The sequence below is a fragment of the Pelophylax lessonae genome (assembly GCF_965119305.1).
Source record: "Pelophylax lessonae genome assembly, chromosome: 13".
Classification (NCBI taxonomy): domain Eukaryota; kingdom Metazoa; phylum Chordata; class Amphibia; order Anura; family Ranidae; genus Pelophylax; species Pelophylax lessonae.
Genome location: NC_138780.1, coordinates 125,671,154 through 125,690,030, shown reverse-complemented (window position 1 = coordinate 125,690,030; position 18,877 = coordinate 125,671,154). Strand labels below are relative to the sequence as shown.

At 40.7% G+C, this 18,877-nt stretch overlaps 1 protein-coding gene across 4 annotated transcripts in view; it reads left to right on the top strand.

Moving 5' to 3' along the window:
• The window catches only part of SLC8A3 (solute carrier family 8 member A3), a 523,260-nt gene extending 505,237 nt beyond the window's left edge, over positions 1-18,023 (top strand). For all 4 annotated transcript variants that reach the window (XM_082242600.1, XM_082242598.1, XM_082242599.1 and 1 more), the window contains 2 exons: positions 7,279-7,554; positions 16,451-18,023. In XM_082242600.1, the coding sequence (XP_082098726.1) occupies positions 7,279-7,554; positions 16,451-16,827 (653 nt within the window). In that variant the 3' untranslated portion in view covers positions 16,828-18,023. The remainder of the gene's footprint in view (positions 1-7,278; positions 7,555-16,450) is intronic.
• The last annotated feature ends 854 nt before the right edge of the window (positions 18,024-18,877 follow it).

The following is an 18,877-nucleotide window of genomic DNA, read 5'->3' as shown; positions in this document are numbered from 1 at the left end:
CATTCACACTAGTGGCCTGCTGGAGATCATTTTGTAGGGCTCTGGCAGTGCTCATCATGTTCCTCCTTGCACAAAGGAGCAGATACCGGTCCTACTGATGTCTTAAGGACCTTCTACAGCCCTGTTCAGGTCTCCTAGAGTAACTGCCTGCCTCCGAAAATCTCCTCCATGCTCTAGAGCAGGGGTGGGGAACCTATGGTTCTGGGGCCGTATGCGGCCCCCGAAGTCATCTGGTCCGGCCCCCCATGCAGCTGAGTCTGTGTCTCTCAGCTGATCTGTCAGAATGGAGCCGATGTTTCCTGTATAGTTCCTGCTCCGTTATGACAGTGAGTGAGTCACAGGCGGAGTGATATCAAATGCACTCCGCCTGTGACCAATACAAGAAACTATCACCTCTTCCTCCAGCGCGGCACCGCTACACTTCTCCTAGCCAGCATTTCCCACCAGCAGCACAGACAGCAGTACCAGCCAGAGCCAGCAGTACCAGCCAGAGCCAGCAGTACTCACAGCAGTACCAGCAGTACCAGTCAGCAGTACCCACAGCAGTATCAGCCTGAGCCAGCAGTACCATCCAGCAGTACTCACAGCACAGTACAAGCCAGCAGTACCAGCCTGAGCCAGCAGTACCCACAGCAGTACCAGCCAGCTGTACCCACCAGCAGTACCAGCCAGCTGTACCCACCAGCAGTACCAGCCAGCTATACCCACCAGCAGTACCTGCCAGCAGTTCTTTTCAAAACTTACCACCACAAAAAAGTCGTCTGCGCTCCAGACTGACCGATGCAAACCTGGAAAACCTGTTGCGAGTAGCAACATCATCAATACCAGCTAACATCACACACTTCACCAAAGAGAAGCAGCTGCAGCCATCACATTAGGGGTAAGATAATTAAATGTTTGACCAAATATAACAGGCTAATTTTTAAGGTGATAATTTTGTACGGCCCCCGAATGGTTTTATAAATACCCAAATGGCCCTTGGCAGAAAAAAGGTTCCCCACCCCTGCTCTAGAGACTGTGCTGGGAGACACAGCAAACCTTCTGGCAATGGCACATATTGATGTGCCATCCTGGAGGAGTTGGGCTGCCTGAACAACCTCTATAGGGTCCAGGTATCGTCGTTGGCTTCCAACTGGTAAACTATTCCTGTTTTGGAGACAATATGGGCTATGTTACTATATGGGCTACTTTAAGTGAGACACCGGCAGGTATGCCCAGCGTCTCCATCCCTGTATCGGAAAAAAATAATTGAAAAGGATTAAAAGAGGTGCACGGAAGCCAGCCAGCCCCCAGTCTGATGTACTCACCCTCCAGTCTGCCACCAACCAAGTAGACCTGTCTCGATATAAATAAAGAACAGGGGTTTAGTTGACACGCATTTGCAAATGCATGTGTAAGCTGCAGAGCCACGACACGGCACCCTGTTTTATCTGCAGTCCCTAACACTTTTAAATTTGAGTGTCTCCACTCTGGGAGCACATGGCTGCTAATGGGTGCATAGGAGGCAGGTGGGAGGGAGCAGCCCAAACTTCCCCCAATCCACCTCCATCCACGACTGGTATAGTATCTCAATGCTCTATTAGCAATGTTCTTAAGATGGTACAAACTGAAAATGACCAGCTGAGCATACACCTCCAATCCCTTGGTGGATGCAGTGTAAAACACAGATTGGGACTTTATATGAGGCAATTTGCCTGTATAGCTCAGTGCCTCCATCCCTAATTTCATAAAATATTTGGGACTTTACATGAGACAAGCAGGTCATGCTATGGTCTCCATCCCTGTATATGAAAAAACTGGGGTCAAATTAGACTGCATCCACCAAAAATGCACGAAAATCGCACGGTGGGACTTTGAATGAAGCACCAGCCTGTAGGCGAGGTGGCTCCATCCCTGGTTACATAGACAATATGGGCTATGTGGGACTTTAAGTGAGACACCGGCAGGTATGCCCAGCTTCTCCATCCCTGTATCAGTAAAAACAAATTGAAAAGGATTTAAAGAGGTGCATGGAAGCCAGCCAGCCCCCAGTCTGATGTACTCACCCTCCAGTCTGCCACCAACCAAGTAGACCTGTCTCGATATAAATAAAGAACAGGGGTTTAGTTGACACGCATTTGCAAACGCATGTGTAAGCTGCAGAGCCATGACACGGCACCCTGTTTTATCTGCAGTCCCTAACACTTTTAAATTTGAGTGTCTCCACTCTGGAAGCACATGGCTGCTAATGGGTGGATAGGAGGCAGGTGGGAGGGAGCAGCCCAAACTTCCCCCAACCCACCTCTATCCACGACCATTACACATGCGTTTGCAAATGCGTGTCAACGAAACCCCTGTTCTTTATTTATATCGAGACAGGTCTACTTGGTTGGTGGCAGACTGGAGTACATCAGACTGGGGGCTGGCTGGCTTCCATGCACCTCTTTTAATCCTTTTCAATTTGTTTATTCCTGTTTTGGAGGTCGTCCCATTGTTGCCCATCTAGTGCACCTGTTAATTTCATTAACACCAAAGCATCTGAAACAGTTTAACAACTCCTCTGCTACTTAACTGACAGGATCTATTCCACAAGTTTTTTATTTGACTTGATGCTATACTCTGATTAAAAAGTGTTCCTTACATTTTGAGCAGCGTATATACACATACACAGAATATATAAGGTTTAATTTCCTCTTTATAAGTCCTTACTAACATATAACCTAAATTGTTGTGGAACCAGACATACTGTACAAATACTTTCTCTTTTATGCATTTACCTGAAAATAACTTTTTAAATGATGGTCACCAATTGTGCTATCAAAAGTCTTTAGGAGACATTGCACAATGTCAAAATTGTTAAACAATTTTAGGTGGCAATTTCAAGGCTATGAAAGGCACAAAGGATTCAACAAACAGGGCATAGCTGTATGTAATAAAATGTATAAATACCCAAGATTCTTAGTCTAAAAGGTTTTTTTTTTTTTTTTTTTTTTTTTTCTTTAATCTGAAAACTGCTATTAAAGCTAAAGTTCAGTCTGTTCATATTTTGCTTTCCCTCATTCTTTCATCCCCTCCCCCAGTCAACATGTTAATGAAATTATAAGTAAAACCTGTTTTCATTACATACACTATTTTAGAATAATGAAATCATCACTAGGTCTCTTTGCTTCTCCTTGCAATGCAAGAAGATTAAGGCCAGTGGGAGGGGCCAGCATGGTGCTGTATATAGCTTCCTAAAAGTAGGAACCTTGAGTAATGCCCACCATGCCCTTGAGTAATGCCCACCATTACTGCACACTAGGAGCTTCCCACAGTGTGCATTAGAAGCTACAACAAGTTGCTGAACTGAAGTCCAAAAAATGCAAGGAGCCAGGGAGAGTCAGGATGGTGATAAAAAGAATGATGCTGGAAGTCCGCCAGCCAGGAAATGAGGAGTGCTCTATCTAACTTGTTGTAGCTTCTAATGCACACTGTGGGAAGCTCCTAGTGTGCAGTAAAATCAGAATAGGCAATTCTTGAACCTACATAACTGCAGGATGAATAATAGGGCTGTAGTTCAGCTATAGGTTTGTATACTTTATGGGAAACTAGCAAAGTTGCTTCTATTTAACGTAGACTGGTGCTAAAGGGCATCCACATGAATGTTTCTCATCCATGCTAACAGGGAGAGGAAGTTGCTGGAATTAGCTAACTTACTTAGCATTCTGAAGTGCGCAATCAGGATTACATGCCATTTGGTATCTGATGTATACAGGTTTACAAAAGCTTTTGTAAGTTGAAAATTAACTGAAAATCACAAGAGAGCAACCATTTTTAAATAATTAGTTATTTTAATGTATTTTAACTTTTGCAAAAAACATCAATATACTGGAGACGATATAACAATATATAGATAGTTCTGGATTTGTTCGTGTCACACATGCACAAATGCCATATTTTATTATAATTATGTAGACCTTTGTAACCTCTGCTTTCCGAGCAGGATATCACTATCCCAGTAGTACCATTTTCAGGCCCAATACTAACATTTTTTTCCAAACAATGTCTTTATACATGACAATAGGTAATATGTACTGTAAATCTGCAAACTATAGACATTTATTGCAGGGTCGTTATAGATCACAGGAGTGCATTTATTTCTTCACTCTTTTTCTTCACTCAGATTTATCCTGCAGCGGGCTAAATCCTACTGTTGGCTGACCTCACCGAGCTGGTCCAGGCTCTGCAAAGATCCAAACTTAAGGTCCAGATCCACCCAGATGCCTGGCCAGCAGTTGGCTCAGCCTCTGCCTAAGTCCAAAGCCATTCGCTCCTGCCCCCTCCACATCCTGGCACTCCAGTGAGCGCTGGACAGGCAAAGCAGAGAGCAGTGACTGGCAGTCACCACTCTCTGCTCAGAGCGGACCGAGAACTGAGGGATCAGACCTGAACAAAATAATGGGGTGGGCAACTACATGGAAGATGAGGTTTATTGTTGAAAAATGTAAAGTAATGCACTTGGGCATCAGAAACACGAAAGCAAGCTACTCACTAGGGGGGAAACCTCTGGGTGAATCTAAGATGGAAAAGGACCTGGGGGTCCTAGTGGACAACAGGCTTGACAGTGGCATGCAATGCCAAGCCGCTGCAAGCAAAGCCAACAAAATACTGGCATGTATAAAAAAGGGGATTCACGCCAGAAATAAAGGAATTATTCTCCCACTCTACAAGACTCTGGTCCGGCCACATCTGGAGTATGCTGTCCAGTTCTGGGCACCGGTCCTCAGGAAGGATGTGCTGGAACTGGAGAGAGTCCAGAGAAGGGCAATAAAAATAATTAGGGGAATGGAGGACATCAGCTATGAGGAAAGACTACAAGCACTGAACTTATTCTCTCTGGAGAAGAGACAATTGAGGGGGGATATGATATCAATGTACAAATACTGTACTGGCGACCCTAGCATAAGGAACAAACTTTTCAGAGAAAGGGAATACAATAAGACACCTGGCCACTCACTACTAAAACTAGAGGAAAAACGGTTTAACCTTAAAATACGTAAGGGGTTCTTCATTGTCAGAGCAGTAAGGATGTGGAATTCTCTTCCACAAGCAGTGGTCTCAGCAGGGAGCATCGATAGTTTCAAAAAACTATTAGATGGGCACCTTAAAGACCACAACATACAGGGGTATACAATGTACGTTTAACAGCAAACACACACACATTATAGGTTGAACTGGATGGACTGATGTCTTTTTTCAACCTCACAAACTATTTAACTATATGATCAATCAGTTCTCTGTCCTAGAGCTGGTGGGGGACACGTGCAGCATCAGAGCAATACTGCAGGCATATATAGGGCGAATATGTAAGCTTTTTTTTTTTTTTTTAATATATCCCACACTTCTCCTTTAAATACCAGTAAGTGGCTAACTTCAGAAATATATGAAGTATCTGATGACAGATAAATGTCTGCATTAACAATGATAATCAATCATATACTCTTCATCCTGTAGTTTGGGGAATTAAAGAATCATACTGGTTGCTATGCTTATACAGACAAATTTTCCCTTAGAAACAGTCTATTTTGCTAACAGAAGCATATTTTCATCAAAAAGAACAGAAAATAGCAACACGGAGGTACAGTTAGGGCTAGAGTTACACAATCCCCTTTTTATTGTGCAACTAAAACCAATAGAGATCAGTTCCCTGCGTTAGAACACATTGTTTATAATAGCAATAAGATCATTGGCGATTTTCAGTCTTAAGAAAATAGCGATGGTTGTGGATTGCAGCAGATTCCTCCAAATGAATCACATTGCAGATAGTAGCAAATGTTTTTCCTGTCTTTTGACTAATTAATCTTTTGTATTCATAGAACGATTTTAACTTTTTTTTTGTTTTGGTAAGAGTGGAGAGCGAATACAACACCTATTGCGTTTTGTGCCCTCATTAGGGATTTATTTACCCTCCTTATCTGTACCGCTCTACCATTCTCACCGAGACTGAAAGTAAATAAAAATCGAAATTTTGAGTTTGAACAGGAATGGAGGGGATATCATTCATTGGGGACACTAGTTGGAATTCCCTCACTTTGGCGTAGCATGTAATTTCCCCAATGGGGCACAAATGGTGCAAAAAAAAAAAAAAAAAACTGACAAGGGTTATAACCCTTTCTGTGTTCAAAATGAAAAAAAGGGTTTGCTTTCAGTTTTACTGGAATTTGATCTCAGGTTTTTTTTTTGTATGTGTTTGGCCCTGCCAGAAATGATTCACGCTCTCTAATTTAGCCTCAGACAAAATATTCCAGTTGTCAGCAAAACAGAATAGCAGGGATAATCCTACAATGGGGACACCTCTACTGGTGACAGCTGTGTAAAAGGGCAATTACCCTCACTTTGGAAATATTTCCTCTTACTTCCTGTTGCATCCCTAAGGGTTGATTTACACCAGATGTGGTGGGACTGCGTTGGGCGGCTATTCCAACACAGTCCCACCACATAACAAGGGAAATGCCTTGTCTCCTGTGTGCCTGGTTCACACCACCGTGTTACAGTGGTATGCGCTGAAAAGAGTACTGCATGCAGTACTTCTATTCAGCCCAGCGTAGTGAAAGCCAGTCTACCACCTTGCACTGTGCAGCAAGGTGGTGGAGTGTGTGATCCCATCCGACCGCAGTGGCCGGTGTAAATGGACTCCGAGCCAGGAAGTGTAGAAAATCTTCCAGACTGGAGAAAAGATTCAACTAAAAAAATTGAACTAAAAAAAAAAAAAAAAAGTTTTGACTTTAAATACAGGAAAACCTTTTGAACGCTACTGAAGCGATTGATCGCCTGAACAGAAACATGGAAAATCACAAGTGATTGCGCACAATCATGGACATTAAATTAAGAAAAAAAAAAAGGTAATTGCACTAATTGCACAAGCACCTGTGTAGCTCTAGTTCACACAGCAGAATCACAAATGGTTATAATAAAACTATGAACATTGGATACTTCCCAATGAGTCAAGGTGACAATAGAAATGATGGTTAAGATATGATTTGTATAGACAGGTTTTTACACAATACGATTTATTGTAGGGGCTCTATCCTCAGCCAGGCAATCTTTCATAACACTGTCATAATATTATTTGGAAACATACTTGGATCACATACTTTTACAGACTTTATATGCTACTACGGATTTCTATTAAAAGTTGTATATTCAGCATACTGATTCATCACTAATCATGACTTCCACCACTTTTTTCAGGTAGTTGGTGCTCCTAACAATGTTATTCTCAAGTTGGTGAATGTGTTTTCTTGTTTGTCATCATTATAGCTGGAGATGAAGATGAAGATGAGTCTGGAGAAGAGCGCCTGCCATCCTGTTTTGATTATGTCATGCATTTTTTGACTGTCTTCTGGAAAGTACTATTTGCTTGTGTGCCACCTACAGAATATCTGAATGGATGGGCCTGCTTTGTGATATCTATCATGATCATTGGCATCCTCACCGCCATCATAGGGGACCTCGCTTCTCATTTTGGCTGTACAATTGGCTTGAAGGACTCTGTAACAGCTGTGGTGTTTGTGGCCTTTGGCACATCAGTGCCCGGTAAGTCTTCTCCATAAAAGTAGGCTATACTATACATGCACATTGGATATCACAAACATTAATCACAAGTAAATTAAAAGGGACTGTGCCATGATGACTACTGGTTTACCCTGACAATAGATGCCAGTGTAGTACCTTAACCATAGGTGTGCGCAGCCTATTGCATTAGGGTGTGCACCCCAAAGTTTAAATACACATGCATGTGTTTGCCTACATGTATATGGCCCTGGTACATTACTCTCCATGCTGGCAAAGTGAAATAGAAGTGTGTGGCACTTCTCTTATGGCAGAGCAGGTCCAAGGGAGATCTTTCCCATCTCCTCACTGCCAAACAGAGCGATAATGCTAATGTGCCCTAGGTGATTAGGGTGTGCCCAGGCACACCCGGCACACCCTGTGCGCACGCCTATGACCTTAACATAAATAGACTGCCTAGCTGCCTTTTTAGAAACTGAAAATATTGCCCTGTGCACACTTCACAGGTATTGGGCTCAAGTTACTAAGCTATAGCCACTACTATTTGCCATTACAATCATTTTTATGAAAGATGAAAAAAAAAAAAAATATATATATATATATATATATATATATATATATATATATATATAGTAAACTGAGCCCATTGTTCAGAAATATGAAATACAAAAATGTGCACAAGGGAATACCTCCTGCTGAGTAATTGTCTGTTCCCAGCGAAAGAAGACAGTAGTTATCGCTAGTGGCTATAGCAACCACTAGCAATAATTACAAGAGAATCCAGCAGGCTGGTTGTACCCAAGTTGATCGATCAATCAACTTGGTACATTCAAGATGAACATCAACAGTTTGAATCTCGGCCATTCGAATCATGTATGGCCAGCCTTAGACTCCCTTGTTCTCTAAAACCGTCACTAAACAAGGACAAATCACTTAATGAGAGGGCTATCTAAAAACATAAAAAAAATCTAAAGAAAAATAAAAAAATAAAATACACCACCATGTTATCAGTGTTTTGCCATGTTGTTCCTTAAAAGTTAAATATGTGAAATATTAAGATTTTAAAAACTTTGTTTGCCTAATGGTTAGTTCATCAGCACCTAAACATAAACCATATACAGAATCACTCCTGAAGATCTAAACATTTGTGTAATGTTGGCTGACATTTCCACTTTCAATACATTTTTATTGAAGTTTTAATGGCTTACAGGGTAGAAACCCATGCAAGGGTATAGAACAGAACAATGTGTCAATGAACTTCAGAGATACATCCATTGGGAAATAAGTGACAAATAACCAAATGGCTAAATCAAAATGCAATGAGTATTGTAAGTTGCTAAATAATAGTACAACAATACTAGACAATGTAAACAAAGAGCTGCAAAATCAACTTGCTAAAGTACTTGGTGAAATCCTATTAACAAAGCATATCGCATTAAAGGGCTTACAGATGCAGGTCTAAATTCTGGAGGGAACTAGGAATAAAGCTCTTCCAGATCCACCAAGTTGGCTTACATTTTTAACTAATTGCACTAAAACAGCCCTTGGGAGCTGGTGTAAATAATACAAAGCATTTGGCCCATGTGTAAAGCAACCAGTCCGATAGAAGACGGCTGAACGTCTGGCTTCTGTCGAAGGGGCATGGCCAAAAAAAGGTCTGCCAATTGGGCGTCCTCCTGTCAAAAAGCTCGCTGGGTTGAGCGAAAAAAAAAAAAACGGCTAGTGTGTACCAGGCTTTAATCTCGCATAAAGAAATACAGCTATGAGAGACAGCAGCTACAGAATTAGGTAGACACCCTCTCATGCTAGGAAGCGCACAAATATTTTTTTTAAAAGGAATTTCCGACAATAGATAGTAATTAGGCACAATCAACATATCTCAAAACTGAAATCAATCTAAAAGCAGCGCTTACAGGTGTAAAAAATAATGGTGAATATTGTTAAATGAATCCGTGCATAGTATGATCAATAAATACAAAATTCATATATAATAAAGTGCATAGTATGATCAATAAAATACAAAATTCATATATAATAAAGTGCATATAATAAAGTGCAATCATATAATGTCCATGGTGCAAACAATGCAAAAGTGCAAAAACATTTTTTTAAAATTAAGGTGCAGTCCAAAATGAATGGTTCCCTTGACTGGAACTAAAGTGCTGGAAAGGTGCTCAAAGTAATCCACATAGGTGCCAAAGTGCTCTCAGGAAAGAAACCCTTATGGGGATGCACTCACCAGATCTAGGATAAAACCAAGCGATCACAGCAAGTCATCCCACTTCCGCGTACCCTGCCGGAAGTGGAATGACTTGCTGTGATCGCTTATTCCAATGCTGATTACCATTACACTTTTGTGAGTAGTTTTTTATATTTTATGAAATAAAACACCTACGGGCTTCACTATGTCTGGCTCCTTCCCCTTCTTTTAAATACATGGCTGAGGAGAAAGCGGAGAGGAGCTGATACAGAGATACTTTGAAGGCTGTGCTGGATCCATCCATCCAGGGGATATTGTCTCAGTTTAAGGCTTGGTTTTATCCTAGATCTGCTGAGTGCATCCCCATAAGGGTTTCTTTCCTGAGAGCACTTTGGCACCTATGTGGATTACTTTGAGCATCTTTCCAGCCCTTTAGTTCCAGTCAAGGGAACCATTCATTTTGGACTGCACCTTAATTTTAAAAAAATATGTTTTTGCACTATTGCATTGTTTGCACCATGGACATTATATGATTGCACTTTATTATATGCACTTTAGTATATATGAATTTTGTATTTATTGATCATACTATGCACAGATTCATTTAACAATATTCACCATAATTTTTAACACCTGTTAGCGCTGCTTTTAGATTGATTTCAGTAATTCTTGGTTTTTACCTAAGTGAGTAGCAGCTTCAGGACACATACACCTATCTTTATTTGTATATGTACACTTAGCACGGGTTTTAACATTTTTAGTTTTAAACATATCTCAAAAGTCTAATTATAGACTGATACCCTCAGGTGATTGGACATTGTCAAAGATTTTGGACATGCCCTCCTTGGTGTGTACCCCTAACCCTACTCCACTTTGTGAGATTTCAGTTTTTTGCTAGTGTCCTGTAGTTGTGGATCTTTTACTTATGAAGAAAATTCTGTGTTTGAACTAGTCCTTATTTGCTTCCAATTATTTATGCAACTCTTCAATCAACAGAAGAAGCATTGCATCTTGGGGAAACATTGTGAACCCTACTCAGAACCCAAACTGTGGGGTGCCCTGTAATGTTTTTTTGAGCACTGAATCTTGCTTGGGTGCTCACATCAGTACTTAATGCAATGTATATAGTTATCCACTTGCTATACAGGTCTATTGCTCCCCAAACCCTGACAACCCCTCCAGGGGCATGCCCACCAAGATATGCTCATTAGCATCTGCTGAACTGTATTAGTTAAACAATAAAACTATCAGGAAACTGGGAATTTGTGTTTGATATTCCTCACTTTTGAGTGTTTAAACCTTCAGAATTTCTTGGACAATGGCCTTAGATCAGCTATCACTGTTCACAGTTCAAAGCACCAGGCTTGTTATCCACCCCACCTTCTCTAGCTAAGTTGCAAGTGACACTACCTCTCAGATGAGGTAGACATAGAAAACTTTGAAGAAGATCTGGGAGTGGTGTTGGAAGAGGCCGCACACACTATGCTTGCCAGTGTAGATATTATCACTTCTACTGTGCGCAAAAGCCTTGGTATAGTTTCTCTTCATTCTCCTGAATCTTTCCAGGCCCCTTTGACTACTAAAAAACTTGCAAAGTCTAAGAAGACCTTTTCCATTCATGAACAAAAAAAATAAAATAATGGTCAATTTAGGACAACCGAGTTTCTCCTGAAAAGGTTTTTATCTTTCCAAGAATCATTGCGGAGATGTCAAGTCAAAAAAAAGTTCATTAAATGTGGGCTGTTCCAGTAGTGGACCCTGCGGTCTCAATTAACATCTTATGCCTACTACACAGAGGCCAAATGTCAAGCTGGTTCAATAAAAACCGTCCAACATTTGGCCCGTGTGTATATCAGCCGGTCCTACAGAAGCCGATCATTTGATCATAGTGTTCTGGCAGGGGGTGTCCCACTGTCAGAGCACAGCAGCCTGCACCAGGCTTTACTGTGCCTATAGAAGATGTTCCTTCATTCAAGGATTCTGCAAACTTTGAAATGCTTTAAAGGCTCTCTTTACTCTTGCAGGTCCAGTCCTGCAACAACCTATTTCTGCAATAGTTTTTGTCAAACCACAGCAAATTGGACTAGGGCAAGACATGCTCAACAGGATCCTGTTTTTCACGACCAAACTCTGGCAGAACACTTACAAACACTGCCTTCCACATTAATTACTTTTTGTGTTGATAACCTAAAAACATGTCATGCCATTTTTCCAGAATCGCTCTCATTTCAGTACTTACATATCTGCAGAATCTTATGGCTGAAAGACTGGTCAGTTGAAGCTGCATGTCAAAGACACCTCACTCATATGCGCTTTGAAGTAAACCCTTTTTCTGGGGCTTCTAACTCCACAAATTGCAGAGCACCACACACTGTTCTCCTCAGGCTTTATCTTCAAAGCCAAAATTCAGCCCTTCCTTTCGGCGCAAGGCTTGGAACAAAAAGTCCACAGAGTCTGCCACAGTCTTCTCTGGAAGTTTTAAAGGTTTTTATTCAAACTTTAAGATACCAGCACTCAGCAGAGGTATTCATCCTATCCTGGACCTAAAATTGCTAAACAAGTACCTTTGCATTCACAAGTTTTCCATGGAATCTGCCAGGTCAGTCATTGCCTCTTTGAGACAAGAGTATTACTTGGTATTCATAGATATTCAAGATGCTGCTCTGTTATTCCCATTTACCCACCTCATCAACGCTTTGCAGTAGGAGACAAGCACTTCCGATTGTCACATTGGCTTTTGGCCTATGCTCTACACCCAGAGTATTCACCCCTGGACCTCTGACTGCACCCTCCCTTGTCCTCTCAAGAACCCAGGACATTCAGGTTACAGGGTACCTAGAAAATCTTCTGGACGGATTAATCTCCCTCACAAAATCCGAAGGATTATCCAGATTCTCTTGGTTAAATAATCAATTTTCAAAATTCTATCCTATGGCCTTCTCTGCATCTAAAATGTATAGGCCTCATCCTATCCATGGTGCAGGCAAGGGTTTTCCTTCTGCCAAACAATATCTTCTCCCTAAGATCTCTCATGCCTGGACCTTAGGTCAAAAAGGCAACTTTCTGTAAGATTCATTATGAGAGTCCTGGGCCTCATGTTTGCCTCAAGGCCCCTCCAACACAACATTGCGTTGGCATGGAACAAACACTCTCACTCTCTCGCCTTCCCTATGCTACTATCTAGCCAAGCAAGTACCTCTCTAGCTTGGTGGATTACTAATCAAACATTGGAAATTCCTTTCTCCCCTCTTCATGGAAGACAATAACTACAGATGCAAAACTCAGACTAGGGAGCTGTTTCATTCACTCACAGTTCAGGAAACCTGATCACCCAGCATAGCTTCCCATTGACATGCTGGAGCTCAGAGCAATAAAAGTGGATTTGCCCAATTGTAAAAGCCCATTTTAAAATGATTGTGAAAGCCCAGGTCTTAATTTTGGGGGTGTATCCGATTGTCATTACCACATTACTCAAGGCCAGAAAAGCCACTTTTAGGAGAATCTACTACTGTACCAGGAAAACCTTTTTCACCTGGTGTGAACACAGACCTTTCATCCCCACCCCAGAGACTACTCAGTACATTGCATTCTGTTTTTTTCTGCCCTCAGGACTTGATTTAAACTTAGCTCCAATTATTCTTAAATGACAGGTTTCAGCTTGTCCATCCTATACTAAAAGCCTTTTGTTTTTCTCGCTCTTGTAAAAACACTTATTCATAGCTTTTAATGGGTCAGAGCCCCATTACAACCCCCCCTCCCCCCATGCTGCCTTGGGATCTTAATCTGGCCCTATCTGCCCTGCAGAAACCACCCTTTAAGCCCAAAAGGGAACTCCTCTTGAGTTTTCTCTACTGCAAAGTGGCCTTCTTGGTGGCCATCACATCTGTCAGATGTGGCTCAGAATTAGCAACTCTCTCTTGTAAGGAGCCCCTCCCAATCCTTCACAGAGACAAAGTAGTTGTATGCCTAAAAATCTTTTTTCCTTAAGGTGGTATCAGCCTTTAAACCCAATAAAGACATTGTCCTTCCTTGTGCTCTACTCCCAAGCAACCCAAGAAAATTGTTCTCCAATGTTTCGACATAGTCAGAGCTGTCAAGAGTCTAAAAGCCACAGCTTCGAAAAACAGACTCTCTTGTTGTCCTGCCAACAGAGTCCTGAAAATAGACACCCTGTCTGAAAGTCCACTATTACCAGGTGGATAAGGGGCTAAGAGCCTATATACTTCGATATGGTACCTCCAGGACCCTAACATTTGCACTCTATCAGGTAAGGTTTCCTGGGCATTCCACCATCAAGCATCCATTGCTCAGCTTTAGAAGGCCACCACCTAGCCTTGATTTCACATAGTCTTCAAGTTTTACCAGGTAGATGTTTAGGCCTCTGCGGATGCAGCTTTCAGCTGCAAGGTTCTTTCAACAACCCCCCGAATTGGGTCTTTGACCCCTTTTCTGTCTTGTCCATGAGCACAATGCTGTTTGCCTCGTTCCTGCCCACTCTTCTGATTCACTGCTTGAGTATGTCCCAGAGTCTATGAATATCCAACCTGGATTACTGTAGTGTATGATTAAGATAAAAGGAACTTTTACTTTCCATATCTTGGAAGTACAATACAGAACAGATGCCACCCCTCCCCTCTGTTTCTGGGTACTCTTCATAGCTTTCTAAAAAAATGTGGTCTCACATGGTATGGTGGCGTTATAGGCGATGCCCAAGGACAAACTGCGTAAGAAATCTGTATAATTTCAGTTGGAGCATCAGATGTATAGCGATAGCTGTACTCCTGGCAATCTGTTAAACTGTCAGTTATAAATAGGAGAGATAAGTCCATGAGTTTGCCTGACTTAACTTATAAAGCTGAACTCCAGGAATTCAGCCACTTTGTAAAATCTGCTGGCTTTCTATCACATGGGCACTGAAGTTTACCTTGTGGCTCATGGTGATGTCCCTTTATTTTCCCGCACTGGTACACAGGGGCTTTTAGGAAGCTGTTAGCAAGTCAAATTCAGGTGCTTACACTAGCTACATTTTAAAAACACATTTTAATATGTATTAGCAAAGCTCATAAATACATTACTTCTTGTTTCCTTTATATTCGTCTGAAGTTTAGCATAATCTTGCTGAAGACTGCTAAAAGCTTGCTTAAAACTACTTTCAGCACCCTGTTATAATCCACATTTATCATTTTCAAATTGGAGTTGAAACATGCTTTCAGGGCTTTTAAGAAAATGGTTTTTGATGATTTTACAATGACTATATGCTCAGTGCCCATGTGCAGGTACGAAAAAAAAAAAATCCTAGTTTATCAATTGACAAATCTCTTGTTTTCGCTTCAGTTAGGCTGAACAGAAAGTGTCAGCAGATTCGTCAGCAGATGTGTCCGTGAATAGATCATATAAATTATTTAAGCAAGGGGTCTCCAAATTTTCTAAACAAAAGGGCCAGTTTACTGATCTTTAGACTTTAGGGAGGCTGGAGTGTAGCCAGTGGGAGTAGAAAATGTCCTAGAATCAATGGGAGGAAAGAAGGTCCCATCGTTGGTGTCAGTAGTGGGACTTATTTTTACTGTAATACAGTGAATGTATTAAGGTAAAAAATGTTTGGACTTTATAACCACTTGACCTTTACTTGGACAACCCGCTAACCAAACATAGAGCTATAAATGAGTGTACCGTGAGAGCATAGCATTTAGATGTAGTTATCTATATTCTATAGCCATTATTTTCAATGTAACTTTTGAAACTCAGTAGTACTAATTATAACGGTACGGGTCTGGAAATAAACTGTTGTACAAAATGAGTGTGAAAAAGTTATGCACTATCTGGCAAGTTAGATATTGTGTCCAGTTTACACATTTCCACAGACACAGGAGAGATAAGATAGGTAGTAAATAGGAGCTCAACCAATGTGTATTAATACGGGAATATGGGAATTCCGTTTCTTATGGATCAGATTGAACCAATCAAATTTGACATACTCTCAGCAATAAATATCAGACCTAATATCAAAAACATAAATCAGGTCTTCATCTCCCACATATTCAAATATTAGAACCCTGAAATACATACCTGTCTGCTGGAACAAAAGGGGAATGAAAACAGCCCAGAACTTCTCATTTGCTTTCCATTAACTACAGGGCAGAAAGATGGAAAACAGCAAGATTTATTTTGATAACAAGTAAAATATGCCATTGTGTACATACCCCTGAAGATGTTCCATTGATTATGAAGAAAATGGTAAACATCCAGCGTTCTATTTCTGGATTAGTAGAGTAGGCAGTCCTATATTAGGAGATACCTGAGACAGAGGGAATATTGGTTCTGCTGGCAGTGGTACTGACCACCAAACAAAATGTATTCCCCCAATCCAGCCAATCAGGTGATGCTCTCCTCGTCTAACCTGAACTAGAAATGATGTCAGGTAAAAGACAATATGCATACATGTACTTTCAATTTTAAAATAAAAGCACCTCCAAGCTATTATCCAAATATTATCTGCAAACAACAACGCATTTCAGATGGAACCCAAAAGCCAAAACATGGTCTTGGTAATGCTGTAAATTGTAGCCTTTTCAAATAAGCTGCAGTTTTTTTACTAGCAGAAATTAAAACTGAATTGTGATAAAATTATGTGTTTGTTGAATAGGTGTCAGCGCCTGAATAGAAGAAGAGAACAATATTCAGTATTTCCTAATGCATAGTGTTTTATTTTTCTTCTCCTAGATACATTTGCAAGCAAAGTGGCTGCTACACAGGATGTGTATGCAGACGCTTCAATTGGAAACGTGACTGGGAGCAACGCGGTCAATGTTTTCCTTGGGATTGGTATAGCCTGGTCTGTTGCTGCCATCTACTGGGCCTCACAAGGAAAAGAATTCCACGTCCAAGCTGGTACCTTAGCTTTCTCCGTAACACTCTTCACCATTTTTGCATTTGTCTGCATCAGCGTCTTGCTGTATAGGAGGCGGCCTAGTATTGGTGGGGAACTGGGGGGTCCCAGAGGCTGCAGACTTGCCACAACTTTGCTCTTTGTAACCTTGTGGTTACTTTACATTTTATTTGCTACTCTGGAAGCCTATTGTTACATCAAGGGGTTCTAAATGAAACCAAGCATAAGCCAGCAACAAATCCGCCGCACTCAACCGTCGGCAGTCTCCTTGAGGAGGATCCTCAGAGCAGAATGGATACCAGCCAATCAGAGCTCTGTTGGAGATTAGCGACATCATTATCCAAAGGACCATGTGACTGGCATCATTGACTGATGTGCATTAAAACAAAATAGCAGTACTCTGAATCTGTGAGACCCCTATAAAGAGGAAAAGAAAAAGCGCTTTCTATCCAATTGTTGACAAACAGAACAGTGGATACACTTTAAAATACTGGTCACTTTTTAAATCAGAATAACAGAAGGGAGCTATTTGTGCCACTCTGGGTACCAAGAAACATCATACTTTGACCAATGGCATAATAACCAGCAACAATTCCCCTATTCTGGTTTATTTTAATCTTTTGTTGAGTTTTTGTTTGTTTTGTTCACCAGAGTCGCTTTAAAAAAAAAAAAAAAAAAGAAAAAGAAAAAAAAAAAAAACTTTTGTATTTATTTCATATTTATACTCAACCATTGAAATAGATTTAAAAAACTCAATAGTCACAAATTTCAAACGGAAGATACAGTTGTATCTATATTTATCTATCTATATACAGTATATCTATATGTCCATTTTTCTCAATTTGATCCCACTGGAAAAATGCAAGTTTTTCAACAGCTAAAGGGTACATAAGAGACTCTGAGTTTACATTTCACCGCCCTAGGTACATCTATAGATGGAAAGAGTAACAAATCTTTGTATTATTGTAAGCTCTTACATGTGTATACTTTTTACCAGTGTGGTTTGCTATTGGGAGCCAGTTTTAAAACACAGATGACATGAAACCATTCAACTCAAAAAGTATGCTGTCCATTTATCTGCTTGGGAATTTATGCCAAATAGCCAGTGGGGAGTTGAGATGTGGATCAGCAAGGACTGGAATGATCAGACAATGTGCCGTTGATTTGCTTTAAAGCCAAGGCCATTCAGAACGGAATTTATATTTCTCAGGGACTCCATCACCATGATCTCTCTTCTGTTGTGCCTCTATCTCAGGAGGCTATAATAAAGATTTTACACTTGACATATCTGGGAATTTTCTTACTTTATGTTGGCAAGGAAATTGTACACCCCTTTCTAAAATGTTGACTGTGGCAGTACAGCTTTTTGCACGAGCCATAACACTTTGACTCATGCAAAAAGAAGTGGGGTATTCTAGTACTGTGAGTGGAGCACTATAATGAAATAGGCTTTGTGGAGAGCTCCCTACTGTGAGTTATATCATTAAACAGATTTTTTCATGCCCTGAGTTAGTAAGCCCCACCATTTTCTGTTGTCACCAATTCCATTTACACAAGAATGCAGCAAGGGTGACATGCTTGCCTTCTCAGTAGTTTTAGTAGGGGGTAAAGGAGCATACCAAGTATTTCCATCAGGGAGGTCTAACATGAGGTCCCAACTAATGAGCATCCAGCAGAAACCAAAATAATACTTCTGGATGGACTTGGCTTTTAAGTGACCCATCTGTTCTTCACTTTTGTATCTTATCTTCATTAGAAGATTTCCTGCTTTAGTTATTACTTCTTTATAATAATATTCCAGCAAAATGTATACATTTTACTCAGTCTTTTACTGACCCAAACTTTTATATCCATTTATTATTCACCATTTGCATTACTGCCTTCCAATTCATTACATGCATTGGTATTGTGCAGGGAAACCCTATACTTTCTAACTTGTATAAAGCAGATATTTCCTGAGATTTATGAAGGGTATCTTGGAGTTCTCCTGCTAGTCTGATGCTGAAATTGTCAAGAAAAAAGCTAGCCAACAAATTGCTTTAAAATAGAAATCACTACTGGCATGATACAACAAGACCGGGTTGAAATGATGATTTTTTGCATTACATTGTCATCCAACTAAATTATATTTGAAAGTTAGGGCTACGGCATTTTTGGGGGTTATCCTTTAGAAACTCTGAACATGCCTCAAGTCTTAAGGCCCTTTCATGGGCATATTTAGTCTGGATCCATCTATCAGTTTTTCAGATCAGTCCAGACTG